Raw genomic sequence first — 24473 nt, forward strand, 5'->3', positions numbered from 1 at the left:
ATCTGTCTGTCTATCATCTATCCATCCATCCATCCGTCTGTCTGTCTATCTACCTGTCTGTCCATCATCTGTCTGTCTGTCCATCATCTATCTGTCCATCATCTGTCTGTCTGTCTACCTATCTGTCTATCATCTGTCTGTCTGTCTATCTGTCTGTCTGTCTATCTGTCTATCATCATCTCTGTCTGTCTGTCTATCATCTATCTATATGTCTGTCTATCATCTAGCTGTCTATCATATATCTATCTATCTATCTGTCTGTCTGTCATCTGTCTATCTGTCTGTCTATCATCTATCTATATGTCTGTCTGTCTATCATCTGTCTGTCTGTCTATCATCTATCTGTCTGTCTGTCTTTCTATCATTTATCTGTCTGTCTGTCTGTCTGTCTGTCTGCCTGCCTGCCTGCCTGCCTGTCTGCCTGCCTGCCTGAATGCCTGCTTCCCACCACAATTGTACAGAGTGGTTATCTGAGTTACTGTAGACTTTGTCAGTTCAAACCAGTCTGGCCATTCTCTGTTGACCTCTCTCATCAACAAGGTGTTTCCATTCAAGTTTAATTATATAGTCTCTTAATTAATATGCCCACATACAAATTGTGCATGTGATAATTACACAATAATTTTGCAATTTGTGGTTTCAAAAGAATTTTAGATTGTGTACAAAATATGACACTGCTGTCACTGCTTGACTACCCAACATCACCAGACCACCATCACAAGTTGAGATGATAGTCATAAGTGTGGTTAAATAAAGGCGCTCACTGGTTTCTCGTCACCCTTTGACAGTGTTCCAGCAAGAGCTTGACACCAAACATGACAAACATGAGCGTTTGGTGAAAATCAGCCGAGATGTCACCATTGAGAGCAAACGGACCATTTTCCTACTGCACAGAGTGACCAGGTGGGATGCACCTCTAGAAATATTCTCTAAACAAATCTTATTATCTTCGTAGTTGTGCTTCTCAAGTACAGTAATTGTATCTTGTTTTAAGCATTTTTACTTGGGTGGAAAAAAGACAAAAATACTGGTTTTACAGTGTTCATGTTATACTTGGCATGTAAAATGTGCAAAAACATTATTAATAAGTGGAATAAAATAATATAATCTCTCAGGGTGGTGTGGAAGTCTAATGTAACATCTTTGAATGAAATGGGATATTTTATACTGGACTGTATGACAGTGTTCCAGATGTTGAGGAGATACTGAACGAGGCAGATGTTAAACTGGATGGCGTGAGGCAGAAGATCGGTCAGATAGCAGAAGAACTGAGAGGAGAAGATTTACACCAGTTCCACAGAGCCTTCACACCAGGTATGACCACTACAAATACTTGAGATGCTATACAGTACTCCATCTATAACACTATTTTAAACAATATTTTTCTAGTTCTTGTATAACGATTATGCATACAGTTTAATGACAATTTTTAAAAATGCATTTGTCACATCACAGGACCATGCAAGTGGTGAACTGCAAAAAGGGAATAAAAACAAAGCAAAAATGAACACACAGCATTATGCTTTATAAATACACTTTTAACTTTTTAAAGTAGATGCTGTTATAATGTACTGTATTATATAATTATTATGCATGTAAGAATCTATTATGCTGTCAGCAAACTATTAGCTTCATTAGTAATTTGTCCTCGTTGACAAAGCAAGATGATGTTTTCCCAGATATGGGAATGTGCACAAGTAATCGACTAATCGAGTACTCATTCAGCACCAACTAATCGACTATTAAAAATACTACTCGAATAATTGATTTTCTTTTGCACATTTGCCTGCCGTAGGCAACACTGAAAGACACTGTGCTTTCCCTCTGAGTCTCACAACAAATCTCGCAGTTACAGTTGCGTCATTAATGCATTGAGAATTGTAATGAGAATTTAATTAATGCATATTTTTCATTTCATTGTTCCCAAAAGAAACGCAAAGTTTGTTCAAGTTAGCTTATTTTGAAACGGTCTTGGTAACCTTGTCCATTAAACAAAATAAAAGTGTCACATACCTGATATTTTTAAATGACTTTTTTTGTGGGTTACAGTACTCGACCACAAAATTACTCGATAATGCCCATCCATAATATACTGTATGTTGTATAATTGAATGTTTCGTTCATGCCTTCCACGGTTTGACTGTCTTAAGATACCGTTACTTTGTGAATTTCATTGTTTGTTTGTTATTTGTTTTTAAATGTACAGTAATTTCAAATCAGTTTATTGCAACACAGGCAAAAAAAAAAGTTAAGACAGGGGAAATTTAAGACTAATAACAATTTGACGAGTTGAAATAACAAGGCGATGTGAAACAGGAGATGTTAAACCGGTGAGGCAATTGTTTCATATTATATAAGGATCCTCCAAAAACAGTCTAGTCCTTCAAGAGCAAGGATCATTCAAGACTTGTCAATTTGCCAACAGATGCTTCAGCAAATAATCCAGCACTTTGAGAACAATGTTCCCCAAAGACATATTGGAAGGAGTTTGGGCATTTCACCCTCTACAGTGCACAATATAGTTAAAAGATTCAAGGAATCTGGTCAAATCTCGGTGTGTAAAGGGCAAGACGAAAACTACTTCTGAATGCGCGTGATCTCTGATCCCTTAGACATCACTGTCTTAAAAAACATCATTCATCTGTAATGGATATCATGAACATGGGCTTGGGATAACTTTAGTAAACCTTTGTTAGTCAACACCACTCGCTGTTGCATCCACAGATGCAAGTTAAGACTTTACTATGTAAAGGAGAAGCCATACATCAACACTGTCCAGAAGCGCTGCTGACTTCTCTGGGCTCGGTCTCATCTGAAATAGAAAAAAGAACAGTGGAACCGTGTTTTTTGGTCCGATGAGTCCACATTTCAAATAGTTTTTGAAAAACACAGCCGTCATGTTCTCCGGGACAAAGAGGAAAAGGACCATCCAAGCTGTTATTAGCATCAGGTCCAAAAGCCAGTGTCTGTATGGGCCAGGGGTGTGTCAGTGCCCATGGCATGGGTAACTCGCACATCTGTGAGAACACCATGAATGCAGACAGATATGTACAAATTTTGGAGCAGCATATACTGTATACTATTTTCAGCAGGACAACTTCAAACCACATACTGGCGAATAAGCAGAGAGTGCGGGTGATAGATTGGCCTGCCTGCAGTCCTGACCATCTCCAATTGAGAATGTGTGGCACATTATGAAGCGCACAATAAGGCAACAAAGCCCCGTACAATTGTGCAGCTGAAGACCTGCTTAATGGATGAATGGGGGAAAATTCCACTTTTTAAACGTCTTCAGTGTCCAAATGTTTAATAAGTGTTATTAGAAGAAATGGTGATGTTTCACAGGTGTAAACACTCGACTGTCTCAACTTTTTTGGAGCATGTAGCAATCAAATGATTTGAAATTACTGTACATTTTCAAAAAACAATGAAATTCACAAGGTAAAACATCATATAATGTGTAGTTGTAGTGCTTTCAATATAGCAAAGGATGAATATAATTTAAAAATCACTTTTTATTAGCATTTTTCATACTGTCCCAACTTTTTCAGAATTGGGGTTGTAGATAGTAAGTAATATTTATGTGTCACTGCTTTTCAGTTTAGCATGTGATTTTATGTTCAGCATTTGAGGATGTTGTGCCAGAACAGTCAACACACTCTTGTTTTTTTTAACTTTTTCTTAATCTCTATGTGTCATTGTGCAATCACTTGGGCTCCTTTTTTTGCACTAACAATCGGTGTTGAGAGTGGTGTGTTTTTCAGTCTGTATAATTGCTTGCCTTGTTTTTTAATGCATACATCTTTTTTTTTTTTATAGTGCAGTATTATGCAAGTTACCCAATTACACAACAAAAGGTATTTTAAATGCTTTATGAAAGCATTTGGAGAATACAGTGTCCCCCAAAAAGTATTTGGACACTTAAGTCACACTTAAAAATGTCTGAATGTCATTGCATTAGATAACAAAATATCAAAACAAGTGGCATTTATTATAAAGAAAGATTTCACATAAAGATGTTTGTTTGGTTTGAAATATTGTGCCAAAATGAAGACAGAAAGGTTTTGGACACTTTCCTGTTGTCAAATGTTAGTGGAACATGCCCGCATTTAAAGGTAAAGTGTATCATTTCTGTGCTACTAGTAGCACCAAATGATATTGCAAAAATAATGACTGTTTTCAAACAGGTTTCCTGACCTCTGCTAAGACACCTGTGTGAACTTGACCTCATACAGCCACTAAAAATCACTTATACACCAGCTGATTAAAAGTCATTGACTCAGAAAAGTGCCAGTAGAAAAGAATATCGTTTGTTTGCAGATGCTACTTGGTGATATTTTTGTTGTCTGATGCAACACCAGTTCTCACAGTTTTGTTCGATTTGGGTTAGCAGCGCTTTCCTCCGCTAGATAAATAATGTCTCGCATGTCTTAACATTTCCAAGAAATGTCACGGTGCTTTTACACTCGATATTATTTTTGTCTCTCATAAGAAGAGAGCAGGCAGACACGATGTCTGCAAAGTTCAGAGGAAAATGTGGATAAGAGAGGGAGGGGACCCACCAAATTCTGCAGTTATCTAATGGTAAGGGGAAGTCATTTTTAGATTCTGGTCACTGAGAAATCATCGGGCCTTTCTTGCGACGTGACTGAGGTCAGATTCTGCCAATTAGGTTTCTAGCTTCCTTTTTATATCAAGAGCTTTATTAGTTTCTGTGGGAGCTTTTATAACACTGACCCACTTGCTCCAAGCATTGATAAAGCATGTAGATCTCAAACTAGCCTCAGGTCATGTTGAGTTGGCTTGTTTTTGCACAAGGGCTATTAAAGGTACTTTGGGCTGAATTCGACGGTAATAGTCGCTGATATGGTGAGCCGTTCTGAGTTCTGATAAAATCACCCCTGCCAAAAGGTAGCTGTAAATTTGAACACAACTGCAGTAAGCACGCAAGAGATAAAGGATGATTAAGACAACTTTACAGCTCAAGTAACATATGTTTTTGTACGGAAGAATTCATCTTAATAATAATAAGTATAATAATAATAATAATATATTTAGCAAAAATGCGAGCTTCACATTGCTGCTTTTTAACCCTATGGAATGGACTGCCCCATAAACTTACATTATGGACCCTATTTTAAGAGCGCTATGCAGGGGCGCAACTACACATTTACAGGGGTGTATGTGATAGAGGTAGACCGATATATCGGTTTTACCGATTAATCTGCGCCGATAGTTGCTTTCTGGAACTATCGTTATCAGCAAAAATCTAAGGTGAGAGCTGATGATAGTTTTTTCATCATTTCAAAATAAGAGTCCCAGGTGTGTTTTGGGCTTGTTTATACTTAAAAGTCCCACGTTATGCACCAAATCTTTGGGATTTTGGTTGAACAATAAACTGCATCTGGGATTTTATTCATTTAGGACTCTTTGTCTGTGCCCATCATAGTAAGGAAAGAATACAATTGTTTTTTTAAATTCTATGAATCAATTTTAAAAACTATTGGCCGATTAATCGGTTATCAGCCTTTCCCACCACCTTAGTTATCGGTATCTGCTAAATCCACTATCGGTCAATCTCTAGTATATGAAATCAACGTTGGTGACCAACTGGCGGGGCAGGGGTGGGATTGGGGTGGTGCCGGGTTCCCCTTGATCTTGGGGGGGAGGTGGAGGGGGGGCTGGCAACGAGTTTTCCCTGATTACCCCTTGATCGTTTTAAAGACTGCCCTGTTGGCACCTCCCTTAGTGTGGCGCCCCATACATTGCATACATTGCATATATAGTTTTTGCGCCTCTGGCGCTATGCATTATGTGCAGTACTATGCGATACGTCATACCCGCAAAGTCAGTGGGCATGGCCATGAAGTTTTGATATTTTCGTGCAAGCATGCGCTAAGTCTAGGCGCAAATGGGTTTAGTGAAATCGTGCACGCAAAGCGCTAATGGGCTGGGTCAAGTGCAATTTAATTCTGAGGTTCTTCTCCAGATATTGCACCATTTGTTTCCTACTATACTGTATATTCCATTTCCTGTCAATCAACTTCGATATAAATGAAGACAGCCTATTCATAAGAATTTGGTAGTGTAAATGGGCTGGATGTAATGCATAGAAGAACAGAAATATGTACCATTTGTGTCTTGACGGTGTTACGGGACGCTTGACTTTAGACTTTGCGCTGAAATCAGACGTGCTTCTCAAACGTCTTAGCGCAATGACCTATTTCTAGGGAAAATAGCAAATTGCGCTTTGCGCCACTTCATTAACATGCAAACACCCACTGATAGCGCAAACACTCTCACCCACGGCCAGTTGCTCTTTGCGCTGGCATGAAAATTGCACTTATAATTCGTGCTCACGAAAATTGGATAAGACGTTGCGCACGGTACAAAAATAGAGCCCCATACATTGCTTTAAACACAATTTTTGTTTGTTTTTACAAACTGAGGGACAAGTTACTTGATTAATTTCTATTTATTCAAAAAGTTATTGAAATCCATTATGTGAAATTGTATATTTCACCATCAACATTTTACTCCCCAATGCTCATTACTGTAACGTGTCCAAACGTTTGAATTTGATTATTTCCACTGTTTTCAATGATCATTCTCATTACTGTAACACCGTCATATTTTACTGTATTACAGTAAAAAAGAAAAGATGCTGTTGCACAATGATTTTTTAAAGAGCACCTATTATGGTTTTTAAACGTGTCTAATTTTGTTTTATAGGTCTCATACAATAGATCTACATGCATGCAAGGTCAAATAACACTTCAATTTGCTCATAATTTAAATTGCAGCATTACCTTTATTCCCCAGTGTCAAAAATTGACTCGTTCAATGATCCGTTCTAAAGGATTCATTCTAAACTCCTCCTTTCAGAGAGCCTACTCTGCTCTGATTGGTCAGATGTCCCAGTCTGTTGTGATTGGTCTACCGTTTAGTGTAGTGTTTGAGGGCGGGTCAAAGCTGTTCGTGAGCAGCCAATGAAGACCAGAGGCGGGTTTTTTTGTTACCATATTACGTAGGTTATTACAGGAAGTAAGTCTGGAATTACTAACGACTCGTTTCAGGTGTTCAGAATCGGTTCTTTCTTTTGGGAGTCAATAACTCCATTTGTCGTGCACTTTGATTTTTGAAACTTTGCAGACTTTTTTTACATTCACAAACAGCTATATAACACACTACATGAAAGTTAATATTTGAAAAACCATAATAGGTGCTCTTTAAATTAAAATCAGCGACAAAGAAAGGCAGTGCCAAGAAAGTATGACTATAATGTATAAATACTTCAATTTAAAGAAGATATCATATTTTGATGAGATTATCATAATGACCATCTTTTTTTCGCATTGCGGTAATGAAAATTTGGGGTAAAATGTATATAGCTGTCATGAAAATAACATCACAATTTCAAAAATGTTAATTGCCCTAAAAGTTTAGTTTTTAGCATAATTTTAGCATATAGAAAATTATAATTGTCTATATGCAAAGTATGCTAAGTATATCCTGTATATATCTATGCAAAATATGTTCTTTACTGTAAAGAAAGTTTATTTGTCCATTAGTATTTGTACTGATGGAGTATTTAAGAAACAGTAAAATCCTGGCTCATCTCAGACAAAATTAACGCACAATTTTTTAACCATTCACAAAGTAAAATAAAATTCTCTCCCATATTTACTGAGGCACAGAGTGACATAGCTTTGCAGTAATCCATGAGGAATGAAATGTTTTTTTTTTACACAGTGTACCTGATAGAAATGAAGATAATTAGAATCAGGATTTTACTATCGTGCATTGCACAAAACTTCTGTATCACACACATTCTCTTTACTCACTGTGTTTTCACTGTTTGGGTCTTTGCTTGGGAAAAAATAAATGGATACTTCACCCAAAAATGCGAATTCTGGCCTCATTTATTCAAAAAGAGGAATTCTGAAGAGTGTGCAGGTCGCCAAAGCTTCAAAAAGGACACAAAAGAGCCATAAAAGGGTCATAAACATTGTAAATACGACTTGTGCACTATTCCAAGTATTCTGAAGCCCTATGACAACTTTGTGTAAGAAACAGACCACATTTAAGATGTTATTGGAAAAGAGCAGCATTAACATTCTTTAGAATGTCTCCCTCATTGTTGACAGATGATGATGAAATTCATATGAGTTTGGAACAACATGAAAGTGAGTAAATGGTGACAGAATGTTCACTTTTGGGTGAGCTATTTCTTTAAGTTTTGGCAAGAATTAGTGAATTTGTTTTAGCAGTATTGTTAGAGACAGCGTGTTATTGTTTGCCGTGTTTACATCAAGTAAGGTGACTGTTCTGTCAAATTAACGGCCAAAGAAATGTCTTTCCGAAGGGAGTCTCCAGTCTCATGCTTGATAAGGTTGTCTTGCTTCCTGTTGAGCCTGAGAGAGACCACAAATCGTACTGTACAGTCAGCTTTTGTGGGAACCACGCTGCTGCTATCTGTCACGTGCACGACATCATAAAGAGTTCCGAGACTAAAATTATTTACATTTGTTTTTTATGTTGGACATTTTCGAACTGCATATCAAACTGTGACCGGGGAGCGACAGATAAGATCGTCTTTGATGTTAATTGCCACTCCAAAAATAAATCTTAATCACAAAGTTTTCCGTCCTGCCCTTATTGGCCTGATGCTTACACAAGGACACAGAAATTAGGGAAGATACAGTCCAGTTTAATAAATCTATACTGTTTTGCCTGTTTTTGTTTTGCTTTTTGTAACAATTTACAATAAGGTTCTAATCATTAACATTAGTTAATGCCTTGTTTATCATGAATTACCAATGAACAATGAGTTTTAAAAAAATGTATTAATCTTGGTTAATGGTCATTTATTAAAAAATACTATTGTTCATGTTAGTTCATAATTGCATTAACTAATGTTAACATACAAATGTATTCGTATATGTAGAAATGAATAGTAACTGAGATAAATAAATGCTGTAAAAGTATTGTTGATTATTAATTCATGTTAACTATTGCATTAACCAATGTAATGAATGCAACCTTATTGTAACCGATTAGCGTTATTGAAAACATCAGTGTTCACACTAAAGCTACAATCTAGAAGTTTACAAACTTCAAGTAAACTCAGGCTTTAAAATATCAAATAATGTACAGTTGAAAAGATGGATAACTGTTCACTACTATTAAAAATTAGCATTAAAGTAATATTCCGGGTTCAACACAAGTTTAGCTCAATCGACAGTTTGGCATGCTCAATTCCCACTACTTAGTAGGTCCTCGTGGTGGCACGGTTACTCACCTCAATCCGGGTGGTGGAGGAAAAGTCTCAGTTGCCTCCGCTTCTGGGACCGTCAATCCGCGCATCTTATCACGTGGCTCGCTGTGCATGACACCGCGGAGACTCGCAGCATGTGGAGGCTCATGCTACTCTCCACGATCCACGCACAACTTACCAAGCGCCCCATTGAGAGCGAGAACCACTAATCGTGACCACGAGGAGGTTACCCCATGTGACTCTACCCTCCCTAGCAACCGGGCCAGTTTGGTTGCTTAGGAGACCTGGCTGGAGTCACTCAGCACACCCTGGGTCAATACTCGCTGAGATACCCAGGCCCCCAATCGACAGCATTTGTGGCATAATATTGATTACCCCAAAAATTCATTTTGACTCGTCCCTGGTTTTCTTTAAAAAAAAGCAAAAATCGAGGTTACAGTGAGGCACTTACAATGGAAGTCAATGGGGGCCAATTTCTGGAGGTTTTAAAGACAGAAATGTGAAGCTTATAATTTTATAAAAGCACTTGCATTAATTTGTCTGTTAAAACTCATGTTATTTGAGCTTTAAAGTAAAAAAAAAATTTTGAATAGTAATTTCAGGGTTTTAGGGTTTGCTGACATTACATCGTCATGGCAACGAAGATGTAAAATTGGTTATAACTTTACATAGAAAAGATTAGTAAATTATTTTATTACACTAAAATCATGTTAACACACATATTATGTCTTGTGTCTATACTTTTGAAACAGTGAGTATTTTAACATTCAAAAATTGACCCCCATTCACTTCCACTGTAAGCGCCTCACTGTAACCCAGATTTTTGCTTTTTTTAAAGAAAAGGAGGGACGAGTCAAAATAAATTTTTGTGGTATTTAATATTATGCCACAAATGCTGTCGATTGAGCTTAACTTGTATTGAACCCGGAATATTTCTTTAAAAAGTGTATACTCTTTGTGCATCCCTACTTTTAAGCTAATATTATTATGCTTTTGGATAAAGCAGCACTAACAAATCCACACGTTTTGTCCTTGTTGTTTAAGACTGGTTGAACACTAAGGAAATTTACCAGAAACATGTTTGCCGATGCCTTGGGCATTTTAAAGGACAATAAAAGTGAAGCGATGTAAAAAAAAAAAAAAATAAATAAATAAATAGTCGCATGTTTCAGTGATGTTGATGGAAAGCATATTTTCCTCTCTCTATCAGGGATTCAGGAGTATGTTGAGGCCGTGTCCTTCCATCACTTCATCAAACATCGCACACTCATCAGTCTGGAGGAAATCAACGCTCGTCTGGTCTTCATGAGAGACGAACAAAAAACAAAGGTATGCTATGAAACCTTAAAGTAAAGTCAAAACGGTGTCTTTTATAATTTGAAAAGCATTTATGTTATGACAGCCATTTGTCAAAGATGATTCTTTTTATTTAGTTATTTATTTATTTATTTATTTATTTATTTTCATTTGACAGCAAATGATCAGTGATGATCATCAACTTCCGGAGGACTGTTTTATTTGACATGCATTTTAAGTGAGGTTTGCAATGTGTGCAACCCTGTTACCAAAATTTGCTAAATACAGTTTTCAAACTCATTTGATTTTATTACCATGATTAAATAACATTTATCAAATAAAACGAATTAATTAAAAACAAAACTTCACCAGAATAGGTCACAAGGTTGCAGATTTAGCCTAATTTATGTTATCACTCAGTAGGGGCTTGCTAGTTTTGACAAAATTAACTTTTGTAGGTTTGTAATTGTTGCTAAACATTTTCTATAAATGTTTAAAACTACCTAAGATTAATAGTTACAAACAACTGATTTTCCTCGAATGGTTAAAAAAAGCTTTTGCTTTTTTTGGAGAGATTTGGGATTTTGCACCGTCAACTTTTCCTTGATGCATCTGTTTTAATATCAGCATGCAGAATATGAAATCACGCCATTATAAAATGCCTTTCCTCTGTTTTCTAGTCAAATTCAGTGGGCTGCATTCTAGAGAGCACTTTCACCAGGCTTATCAGATGGGTGACAATCACTTTATCCTCCCCTTCTGTTTTTAGAAAGCTGCGATGTGAGCCTGCTTTGCACGTTTACCCGACTCGCTGTTAATAATTTCCAGAGATATTTTTTAAGGACATCCTTTCTTGCCTTGGTTACATTATTAGTAACTATATTATTAGCTGCAAAAAGCGGCACCATAATAAGATTGATAAGTCATTCCTCTATTAGTCAGAATAAAAACTATTTATCCTAGAGTCTGTTGAGGCTGTATTAGTTTTGCATATCCAGACTTTTCACTATCGGAATAAAGTCTGGTGCACATTGCATCTTATTCTGGCCAAGAACTGCCCATTTAGAAAGGAAAAGGCCATCTGATGGCGTTCCCAACTGACAAAAAAATCGGTGATTCTTTCAGTTTTTTAGCTGCCTAATTTAGCTGCTTAACAGATAGTACTCGCTTTTTGCGTGCAATGTGTCCGATGGGCGTTTGAGGCTGAATTATACTGTAGACTCTTTGCTTTCTCGTCTCTTTACTAAAGGGTGACAGTGAGGTCATGTGGACTGGCCCGTGTGTACTGACCTTCCAGGTGACGCCGACCGATTACCTGCTGGGTGTGGCTGACCTGACAGGCGAGCTGATGCGCATGTGTATCACCAGCGTTGGCAACGGCGACATGGACACGCCCTTCCAGCTCAGCACCTTCCTGCGGGAAATCCACGACGGATTCTCATACATCGGCAACACAGGACCATACGAGGTGTCGAAGAAACTTCACACACTGCGGCAGAGCCTGGGTAAGGTGGAGGATGCGTGCTACACACTGCACGTGCGAGGCTCAGAAATCCCCAAACACATGCTCGCTGACGTGTTCTCCAGCAGGGCGGCGCACTTAGACCCAGACGACACAATGGCGTAAGATATCTTGATGTTGTAATTTCTTGTGCATGTTGCCAGTTGACCTGCGTTTACAGTTTACAAATAGACGGTGCATATTTTGTTAGAGTATTCTGGGAGTATTTGGTTTTTAAAAGGATCCAAAATTGCATTTTTGACTTGTTTATTGCTTCATTGGTTGCATGTTACCATGCCTTGTTCCTCATGTTTGTACTGTTATAATTCATATCAATGAACACATTTAAGAGTGAATTTCTTCATTTGATTCTATCTGAAAGTTGTAAACATATTTACCATTCTTTTGAAATACAACGGTCACTGATCTGTCAATAAAACTTGTTTTTGGTATTAACCAGTCTCCTTGAACTCCTTATTTCTGACAGTAACCACACTTTTGAGTCAGTAGCTGGGTTTCCATCCACATATTTTTATGCTTATTTTGGGATATTGCATAAAAACTGCTGGATGGAAACACCAAGATGTGAATAAAATCTCCAAAATGTGCATAAAAAATGTATATGCTTGCTTGAGGTGGATACATTTTTTATTCGATAAGAAGAAATGTGCATAAACGATGATGGAAGCACATTTACAGAATAAACTCCTAATGAATTAATAAAGTCATGTGACGGAATAACTCGTTCATAACCAGCGGTCCAATCTTCACATCTGAAATGTTGCTCTGGTCATCCTGAAATAAAGGTGTCTAGAAAATACCCTGCATAGAGTTTGCAGAGCAAATAAGAGGAATACAAACTTGTGCCGAAGAGCAGGTTTATTGACACTTTTGAAAAATATCTTATACTGTACAAACGCACGATAAAGTCATAAAGATGAAGGAACGCACACACATAGTGCTCCTAGAATTGTGTGATGCACGGTCACTCCCAAACATGAGACAAAGTTCTTTATAGTGTTTTGTGTGCGTGTTCTAAACCGCAAGTATTTTATTAATAAAAGAGTTAGAGTGGCTACAATTTATCCAGAAGTGACAATTTTGTTCTTTTGAACACGTGGGATGGAAATGCGGCTTTATTCGAACATTGTGGTTTCTCGCATAAATTAAATTCACAACTTGGATGGAAACATAGCTAGTGTTGTCAGATATTGTAAGCTAATGGATGTACACGACTGTTCAAAAGTTTGGAATTACTATGAAATGTATGATTTATTTATTTATTTATTTTTTGACACTTTAATTCACCAAGCTTGCCTGACATTGAAAAACAAACTGTAAATAAATAATACATTTATAATGTTACGAATGTCCATTTTTGTCTCTGTCCAGATTAGATCCAGTATGCTTTTCGGCAACCAAGTGTGTAGTGTACACTTGATATGAATTAACATTCATCTCTCAATAGAACATCAGACATTTGTTTTTGGCCATTTTTTAACCAAAATTGGACTTTAGAAATGAAAGTGTATTCAAAATTTCAGCAGCTAAAAAAAGGACATCATGTTGTGATTTCCACACTTCATTAACCCTTAAATCTATGGGTGTTTCGCCAAACATTACTACATCCTTGCATATTTAGCGACCCAACATGTAGTATATCTATCACAAATGGATCTACAAAATGCCCAGATTTTCAAGACATTTAGAAAATAATGGATTAGAATATATTCTGATATATTTTGGTTTTATTTTTCATATATCAAAGACATGATGCAACAAACATAGAACAGGATTTATTACTTCCACACTGAAATTTCATGAGGCACAACTGGCTGTCAAACACATTTTGAGCAACACATAAACTACACATAAGCTACACATATGTATTTTCTCAGGCACTTATTGAGTCTACTGTAAATAGATGCACAACCTACATAATTTCAGTGGTAAACCCAAATATGAAGAGCCAGATCATACTGTTCGTGTGTTAAACTTGCTATAGTTTACTTCCACGTTGCTTCTTCGTCAAATGTAAATCAAGTCAAACACTGAAGCATCAGCGCCACCTTGAGTAAGAAATAGCATGTATAATATGTATGATGGGATACTGATAATTCACTGTTGTCACACAAAAACATCAACGTGATATAGTAGTCATTTCATGTGAATCATGTGATAGTAAACTTATATAGATATGAAATAATCATATAAAATATGATTTATGGAAGCAGAAATATATATATATATATATATATATATATATATATATATATATATATATATATATATATATATATATATACAGGTGCATCTCAATAAATTAGAATGTCGTGGAAAAGTTCATTTATTCTTTGGTCTTTGGTTCTTTTAATTGTGATGATTTTGGCTCACATTTAACAGAAACCCACCAATTCACTATCTCAAAAAATTAGAATATGGTGACATGCCAATCAGCTAATCAACTCAAAACACCTGCAAAGGTTTCCTGAGCCTTCAAAATGGTCTCTCAGTTTGGTTCACTAGGCTACACAATCATGGGGAAGACTGCTGATCTGACAGTTGTCCAGAAGACAATCATTGACACCCTTCACAAGGAGGGTAAGCCACAAACATTCATTGCCAAAGAAGCTGGCTGTTCACAGAGTGCTGTATCCAAGCATGTTAACAGAAAGTTGAGTGGAAGGAAAAAGTGTGGAAGAAAAAGATGCACAACCAACCAAGAGAACCTCAGCCTTATGAGGATTGTCAAGCAAAATCGATTCAAGAATTTGGGTGAACTTCACAAGGAATGGACTGAGGCTGGGGTCAAGGCATCAAGAGCCACCACACACAGACACTACAGTTGTCGTATTCCTCTTGTTAAGCCACTCCTGAACCACAGACAACGTCAAAGGCGTCTTACCTGGGCTAAGGAGAAGAAGAACTGGACTGTTGCCCAGTGGTCCAAAGTCCTCTTTTCAGATGAGAGCAAGTTTTGTATTTCATTTGGAAACCAAGGTCCTAGAGTCTGGAGGAAGGGTGGAGAAGCTCATAGCCCAAGTTGCTTGAAGTCCAGTGTTAAGTTTCCACAGTCTGTGATGATTTGGCGTGCAATGTCATCTGCTGGTGTTGGTCCATTGTGTTTTTTGAAAACCAAAGTCACTGCACCCGTTTACCAAGTAATTTTGGAGCACTTCATGCTTCCTTCCGCTGACCAGCTTTTTAAAGATGCTGATTTCATTTTCCAGCAGGATTTGGCACCTGCCCACACTGCCAAAAGAACCAAAAGTTGGTTAAATGACCATGGTGTTGGTGTGCTTGACTGGCCAGCAAACTCAACAGACCTGAACCCCATAGAGAATCTATGGGGTATTGTCAAGAGGAAAATGAGAAACAAGAGACCAAAAAATGCAGATTAGCTGAAGGCCACTCAAAGAAACCTGGGCTTCCATACCACCTCAGCAGTGCCACAAACTGATCACCTCCATGCCACGCCGAATTGAGGCAGTAATTAAAGCAAAAGGAGCCCCTACCAAGTACTGAGTACATATACAGTAAATGAACATACTTTCCAGAATGCCAACAATTCACTAAAAATGTTTTTTTTATTGGTCTTATGATGTATTCTAATTTTTTGAGATAGTGAATTGGTGGGTTTTTGTTAAATGTGAGCCAAAATCATCACAGTTAAAAGAACCAAAGACTTAAACTACTTCAGTCTGTGTGCACTGAATTTATTTAATACACGAGTTTCACAATTTGAGTTGAATTACTGAAATAAATGAACTTTTCCACGACATTCTAATTTATTGAGATGCACCTGTATATATATATATATATATATATGTATATTTGGTATAACTCCAAAAAATGGATGAGGTACAGGGTGTGAAATGAGTTCCTGGGTCAGTAAAGACCAAACGTATGCATTAAAGAGTTAAATAGCCCAGCCCAGCACCCCCCTAGATCCGGCCCTGATTTCAAACCTTATTAATAATTTACAACATTAGTAGTGTTTTGACTTTATTTTTGATTGATTAAAATCTACCTCACTTAACAGAACTGTCACTTCAATATAAATAAATAAAAATGTCTACTGATTCCAAACGTTTGTACGGTAGGGTATAGGATTATTGCAATAAAATATCAAAAATGACCAGCTACCTAAATTATATTTCTCAACAGTCTTTTAACACAACTCCCAGTATGAATACTGGAGATTTTACACTAAGATGATCAATCCTGACACATAGTGGCTGGCACAGCTAGATACCTTAAAGGAACAGTTCAACTAAAATAAGATTCTCTCAGCATTTACTCACCCTCAAGTTATTAAAAACATGTACGGCTTTCTTCCGTGAAACACAAAAGGTGCATTTTGAAGAACATCGTGGCCACTCTGTTTATTATAATGAAAACGAATAGCAGTGGAGCCCCACATTTGCCTACATTATGAACACTTGTTCAGCATTTTTGTGAAAACATGAGTGTATAGCAGTATTAAAGATGTAAAAGGTGATTGACAACCGTATTTAGCGGCAGTCAGCTTTGGCATGGCCTTTTAAAACTCATTTTTTAACCACTCCACAGATTTCATATTAGCAAGCTATAGTTTTGGCAAGTCGTTCAGAACATCTACTTTGTGCATGACACGAGTAATTTTTTAATTGACTATATCACAATTCCAGTGGGTTAGAAGTTTACATACACTGTTAATTGTGCCTTTAAGCAGCTTGGAAAATTCCAGAAAATGATGTCAAGCCTTTAGACAATTAGCCAATTAGCTTCTGATAGGCTAATTGGAGACAATTGGAGGTGTACCTGTGGATGTATTTTAAGGCCTACCTTCAAACTCAGTGCCTCTTTGCTTGACATCATGGGAAAATCAAAAGAAATCAGCCAAGACCTCTGAAAAAACTGTGGACCTCCACAAACCTGGTTCATCCTTGGAAGCATTTTCCAAACGCCTGAAGGTACCTCGTTCATCTGTACAAACAATAGTACGCAAGTATAAACACCATGGGACCACACAGCCATCATACCGCTCAGGAAGGAGACACATTCTGTCTCCTAGAGATGAACGTAGTTTGGTGTAAAAAGTGCAAATTGATCCCAGAACAGCAGCAAAGGACCTTGTGAAGATGCTGGAGGAAACAGGTAGACAAGTATCTATATCCACAGTAAAATGAGTCCTATATCAACATAACCTGAAAGGCTGCTCAGCAAGGAAGAAGCCACTGCTCCAAAACCACCATAAAAAAGCCAGAATACAGTTTGCAAGTGCACATGGGAACAAAGATCTTACTTTTTGGAGAAATTTCCTCTGGTCTAATGAAACAAAAATTGAACTTTTTGGCCATAATGACCATCGTTATGTTTGGAGGAAAAAGGGTGAGGCTTGCAAGCCGAAGAACACCATCCCAACCGTGAAGCATGGGGGTGGCAGCATCATGTTGTGGGGGTGCACTTCACAAAATAGATGGCATCATGAGGAAGGAAAATTATGTGGATATATTGAAGCAACTTCTCAAGACATCAGCCAGGAAGTTAAAGCTCATCACAAATGGGTCTTCCAAATGGACCGTGACCCCAAGCATACCTCCAAAGTTGTGGCAAAATGGCTTAAGGACAACAAAGTCAAGGTACTGGAGTGGCCATCACAAAGCCCTGATCTCAATCCGATAGAAAATTTGTGGGCAGAACTGAACAAGCGTGTGTGAGCAAGGAGGCCAACAAACCTGACTCAGTTACACCAGTTCTGTCTGGAGGAATGGGCCAAAATTCCAGCAACATATTGTGAGAAGCTTGTGGAAGGCTACCCGAAACGTTTGACCCAATTTAAACAATTTAAAGGCAATGTTACCAAATACTAACAAAGTGTATGTAAACTTCTGACCCACTGGGAATGTGACGAAAGAAATAAATGCTGAAATAAATCATTCTCTCTACTATTATTCTGACATTTCACATTCTTAAAATAAAGTAGTGATCCTAACTGACCTAAGACAGGGAATGTTTTATATGATTAAATGTCAGGAATTTTGAAAAACTGAGATTAAATGTATTTGGCTAAGCTGTATGTAAACTTCTGACTTCAACTGTATATAAGTTTACTATCACAGTATATATGTTTCTTAGTTTATTACAAGACAAATGAGTACCATATTAATACAGACTACTATATCATGTTGATTTTCTGCGTGACAATAGTGAATTATCAGTATCCCATCATACATATCATACATGCTATTTCTTACTCAAGGTGGCGCTGATGTTTCAATTTACATTTAACATTGCTATTTGATGAAGAAGCAACGTGGAAATAAACTATAGCAAGTTTAACACATGAACATTATGATTTGGCTTTTGTCAATTTGATGTACTACTGAACTTATGTCTTAGATGTTGGGCATCTATTTACACTCAAATAAATGTGTAGCTGTTTGACAGCCAGTTGCGTCTCAATTTCATTGTTGAAGTAATAAATCCTGATCTAGATTTGTTGCATCATCTCTGATATATTAAAAATAAAACATAAAAAACATTTCAGGATATATTCTATTCTTTTATTTTCTAATTGTCTTGAAAACATTTTAAAATTTGACACTATCTGGGCATTTTGTAGATCCATTTGTGATAGATATACTGTGCGTGCCGGGTCGCTAAAGACCCGAGTATGTATTAATGTTTGGCAAAACACTCATGCATTTAATTGTTAAATCATTGGTATAATTTGTCATATCATTTAGACAGCTTTTATAACAGTTTTTGTTGTGCTCGTGCATCAATTGTGCAGTAATTGTCTCATGCATCGTTCAAAAAGAAGTTTTGCAAATGCTTGGCGATTGTCTTTTAAATATAATTTTGTCTCAAGCTATTCTTATAAGTAACCATGTCAAAATTTTATGTTAAAACATAGGAAGCACGTAAGCCTAATTATTAACTTAAATTATTAAGCACCAAATTGACTTCACATATGGAGCAGCATTGATGCTGTTTGTCTACTAACCACACGAGGGCAGCGTTGCTCCATGCCATTCACTTTGAGAGGAACATGAGAAGAGCTTTGACATGAATATTGAATTCTGCATTTGGGCTACTTACTGTACACTATTGCTGCGGTTTAACTATAAAACATGTTCTCTTACAAAGAAAAGAGAGAGATTCACAATTCAATTATCCATTTTATAATCTTGCTTTGCTATCTTGTATCTTGGACTTGATTGTATCATTGCCATGATTTCAGTGTTGGTTTTACAATGGTTTTCCAATTCAGGCATGATTATAGGAGTCATTCTCTTCTAATGTTGTGCACAAATCATTTTCTTTGACCATATAATAAGTCAAGCTGGTAGAAGCTTTTGAATTTAGTTGTTGTCATAATTCTATCAGGTTGCTAGATTATTTAGCAATCCTAAATCCACACATTACAGACTCAGAAACTGGTAGCAAGAGGCTGCATTAGGTATTACTGCATTAAATCCTGCTTTGCCATCCTTCACATCTCCACTAAAGCAATCTATTCCTGCTTAACAGACCAGTGTGATGAGAAGGAGGAGAGTATGGCCAGGCCGTGAGAATGCACGCCCGGCGCTGAATCGTCCTAATTAGCTGAGAGGGGGATAAGGATGAGCTGGAGACGCCAGTTCCAGAAAGAGAGATAGAGAGATGCGTGTGTCTGTGTGTGCGTCTATGATTCATTGTACTGTTTAAATTAGAGTTTGAAATTAAAGTTGATGGTTCACTCCGTTTCACGCTTCCTCCTTGGTAAGGAAGGCAGAGTCTGCCACAGTAGTGCCGAAACCCGGGATAGGAGGAAGACGTGCCGTCAGAAAAGCCCTTGCCGCTGGGAGACGGTCGCAACGCTGAGGAGGTACGATATGGTGGTACTGGAGCGGTTCGCCCGAAGGCGGAGGTACCCGCTGCCATCCGCCAGGAGACGAAGGAGCCGTTGCCGGTCGCTAGAGGGCAGAGGAGCTCGCTGCCGTCTGCCAGGAGACGAAGGAGCCACTGCCATCCACCAGGGGGTGGGGGAGATCGCTGCCGTCTGCCAGGAGATGGAGCCGCTGCCGTCCACCAGGGGGCGGAGGAGCCGCTGCTGGTCGCTAGAGGGCGGAGGAGCCGCTACCATCCGCCAGGGGGCAGGGGAGCCGCTGCCGGTCGCTAGAGGGCGGAGGAGCCGCTACCATCTGCCTGGGGGCAGGGGAGCTCGCTGCCATCCACCGGGAGGTGGAGGAGCTGCTGACATCTGCCAAGAGGCGGAGGAGCTCACTGCTGTCCGCCAGGTGGCGAGGTCCAGTGCCATCACCCGGCGTCGCTGAGGACTGCTGCGTAGCTGGCCGAGGACTGAATGGCACTGTGGTTGGGGACCGGATTGTTTCTTTTTTCTCTCTCTCTCTCCTCTCTCTGTCTCTCTCTGTCTCTCCCTATTGCTCTTTTCCTCTCCCCTCTCCCTCCCCTCATCCCAGGCAGGGAAAACCTGCCCACAGAAGGATGGCCGGAAGGGCAACACCTCCCCTCCAGGAAGGGAGAGGAGTACATCAAGCCAGAGGTATTCTATGTTTCGCTGTACTGTTAAAATTTTTATTTGAAATAAAATTTCTGTTGATTGTTCACTCCGGTTCCCGCTTCCTCAATGGTAGGGAAGGCAGAGTCTGCCACAACCAGAAAGGAGAAGGACACTCTTATTTTCCAGTGTTAGTTCCCCAGTTTAACACAAGAGCTCCAATCACTGAGATTACACAAGGGAATCCATTTAGAAATGTTGTGACAAACTCAACTATTAGCACTTTCACGGGATAAATAGACTGAATACAAACTCTATATCTGTTAGGAGGACAAAATATAGTGTATAGATTAGGTTTTTCTCTTAAAGTCAGCATGAATGTTTGAAACCCATTTTACTTCTGTAATCTGGTCCAATCCAATCAATTCCAGATGGATAAAATCAAGTCCCATCCGCATAGATTGTTGTTGAATATCTTGTTGAATATCACCCAAAAACGTCAAATTACGGAAGTAAAAGGGGTTGTTAATTGCCTTTTAGTGTTGCCTTAAAAGTTGTCTCTGCACATTAAACTGGGACAAGAAAAGGTATTAAAGTACACATCACCTTTAACAGTCTGCTTTGTTTTTTTAAGAGGTTGTTCATTCACTTATAATAAGCATAAATTGAGCCACTAGCTTTATTTTCCTGCTCCACTGTTATGTTTGCGTACAAGTAGCATGCAAGCTTTTTGGCTCCTTGTGTTTTTTGTGGACAAGCCAGTGCTTGTAAATAAGTGCAGTAACTGTCACTGGAAGGTGAATATTATTTCATATGGCAGATGTGCATTTGTAATGTGTCTACAGTCATCTTTGAGTCACTTGTTTTGTTTGTTCATTCCCTGTTACATAATGGCAGTTTATGAAACCTCTCAAATTGAAAAATTTGAATGGTTGTGCAGGCTGCTTCTAAGCGTTGCACAGACACATCTGAGCATAAATGCAAAGAATTACAGTGTGAAAAAAGCATCAAAATGCAAACAGATGGCTGAAAGTTTTGGTCTAACTGAAGAAACTTCTAAAACATTATGCATTTTAGATGCCATTAACAGGGGCGTGGCCAGAAGGGTGGCACGGGGTGGCAGCTGCCACCCTAAAAATGAACTTTGCCACATCAACTTGGACCCCGCTCGCATCCTGCAGATGGTGCACAACGGCTTAACCCGTCTGTGTTGCACATGGTCCATAACAACTTTCCGCAACACCTCCCCCGCCCCCCGATGTCTGACAGGACACATCGTTCCTCGTTGTTCCTCGTGCCCATTTAGACAGGATGACTGACTGACATGCTTGACTGACTTATAATACTGTGTCCTAATCAGATGCAACGCACTAGCTACGAGCAATTTGTCTGTCCACACTGAATGCAAAACTACGGCACAACGCGGCTCCATCACAGCCATTCAAAACAAATCTGATGCTTAAAATACAGTTAGGATAGCAGTGTCAATCTCGTCAATGAAATCATTAATGAAAACGTTCTTTAACAAAGGATTTTTGATTCCGTAAACTATAACAAATTCGAGATGAAAAAGATGCATCATGATGATAATTAAACAATTTTATTAAAGCATACTGCAGATGAAAACACAACAAAAAACGTTGGTAACAATGAATAGTTTGCCGCAAATTTAATTTGCATGTGAAAATTAATGATTGCCGAATTTGCGGCAAGCTTGCGGTATTTTTAAATAAAGTAAAAAATAATACTGCAAGATATTAACAGCAGGTGTGGAGCTAGGGGATGGCCATGGCCACCATGGACCAATGCCTGTCCACCCCATTGGCCACCCAACTTGCAACTGACCAAAAAATGACCATTTTGGTCATTTTTTGTCTTGTGCCCAATTGAGTTTTAGAGGTGGAAGCGTGTCTGTACAACCGCAACACACCAAGGTCGCCGCTTCTCTCCGTCCTGGGTGTCACTGTATACACTCCCCTTCATTTTTGTATCCACACGCCTCCACTTTCTACACCAACAACCACCATCCCCCACGAAAATGCTGCTCGAAAATTTCTGTGCCACCACAGACTGATCGCTGGCCCCTGCCCAGCCACCCCTGTGAAAAACAACTGGCTCTGCCACTGATTAACAATAGAAGATATAAACAGATGAAGCAACAACATTCAAGAGAAAAATCTGTTTATAGAAGAAGATATTAGATATGGATTCATCTAATCCAATGATCCAGAATGTTTGGGATTTTCCTGCTTGAGCTGAGTGAGTTAAATGTGCTGAACACTGGAAAAAAGAACCGCTTTAAAACGGGTTAATTACATCACTCAAATGCATCCCATTTACACATGAGATTAATCACTGTATCTACAAAATGTATGCAATATTACATCTGCACAGACAGGGAAGCGTATGAACAGGTGAATTTGAACTAAATTATGCGCTAGTCATAATATGTTTACTGTATTATTACTGTAACAGTAAAATGTACATGATTGAGTCTTGCTAGCCTGGTGACGTTTGGTTAGTCTGGAAATTTCACACTCGGACAAACTGACTGATCACTCAAAGCACCACAGACTGACTGAGAAAATCACTGATCACAGTGAACAGCACACTAGAGAGCTTCAGACAGAGTCATTGATTTTTATTGTTAACAAAGAGAGACAATGAAAGGAGTGCTGCCCATTATGTCTGGAAAGATGAGGAAGAAAATCAATGTGACAGAGTTGTGCTGCGACTGCTTGTGTGATGCTTTCATTATGACAGAGAACTTACGAGGGCTGTCCAGCAATATTAGAAAGGCGATTCGTATAAAAGAATTGACTTACACGCATATATATATCTATATATATATATATATATATATATATATATATATATATATATATATATATATATCCACTTATATAAATGAAACATTCATTCATTCATACATATTTAAACTAAACATTTTCTCATCATTGAAGTTCAAGACAGATGACAAAACATATGTGGCATTCACAACAGCCCTGCCAGAAACCACAGTCAATTTTGGCACACCGTTTTATGTGGCTAACCAAATCACCAACCCGTTTATTTGAAAACCAACTTCAGGAATTAATCATGGCCAACTTTATTTTAGTTTTAGCCGTATAAATGAAGCCAGCTGTCCGGTAGCACTTGCAAACTCAGTTTCGTATGATCTTCATCATAAATCTGCACACGCTCACTGAGATGCTACAGAGCTAAACTTGTCTAGAATACACTGATCAGCCACAACATTAAAACCACCTGCCTAATATTGTGTAGGTCCCCCTTGTGCTGCTAAAGCAGTGCCAACCCGCATCTCAGAATAGCATTCACAATTGTACAGAGTGGTTATCTGAGTTACCGTAGACTTTGTCAGTTCAAACCAGTCTGGCCATTCTCTGTTGATCTCTCTCATCAACAAGGCGTTTCCATCCACAGAACTGCCGCTCACTGGATGTTTTTTGTTTTTGGCACCATTCGGAGTAAATTCTAGAGACTGTTGTGTGTGAAAATCCCAGAAATGCTCAAACCAGCCCGTCTGGCAACAACAATCATGCCACGGTCCAAATCACTGAGATCACATTTTTTCCCCATTAACTGAAGCTCCTGACCTGTATCTGCATGATTTTATGCACTGCACTGCTGCCACACGATTGGCTGATTAGATAATCGCATGGATGATTGTTGATGCCAGTCTGGTTTGAATTGACAAGGTCTACGGTAACTCAGATAACCGCTCTGTACAATTGTGAATGCTATTCTGAGATGCGGGTTGGTGCTGTTTTGGCGGAACGAGTGGGACCTGCACAATATTAGGCAGGTGGTTTTAATGTTGTGGCTGATTGGTGTATGTCTGGGAATTATACAGTACTGTGTGTAAAGAAAATTAAGTTTGTATTTATTTA

At 38.5% G+C, this 24473-nt stretch overlaps 1 protein-coding gene across 1 annotated transcript in view; it reads left to right on the top strand.

Moving 5' to 3' along the window:
* Positions 1 to 12530, top strand: part of tsnax (translin-associated factor X) — a 13754-nt gene extending 1224 nt beyond the window's left edge. Inside the window, exons 3-6 of the mRNA XM_051652399.1 lie at positions 789 to 903; positions 1184 to 1314; positions 10488 to 10606; positions 11823 to 12530. Of these exons, the coding sequence (XP_051508359.1) occupies positions 789 to 903; positions 1184 to 1314; positions 10488 to 10606; positions 11823 to 12200 (743 nt within the window). The 3' untranslated portion in view covers positions 12201 to 12530. The remainder of the gene's footprint in view (positions 1 to 788; positions 904 to 1183; positions 1315 to 10487; positions 10607 to 11822) is intronic.
* Positions 12531 to 24473: the final 11943 nt, after the last annotated feature.

The sequence above is a fragment of the Myxocyprinus asiaticus genome, chromosome 23, assembly GCF_019703515.2.
Source record: "Myxocyprinus asiaticus isolate MX2 ecotype Aquarium Trade chromosome 23, UBuf_Myxa_2, whole genome shotgun sequence".
In the NCBI taxonomy this organism is placed as follows: domain Eukaryota; kingdom Metazoa; phylum Chordata; class Actinopteri; order Cypriniformes; family Catostomidae; genus Myxocyprinus; species Myxocyprinus asiaticus.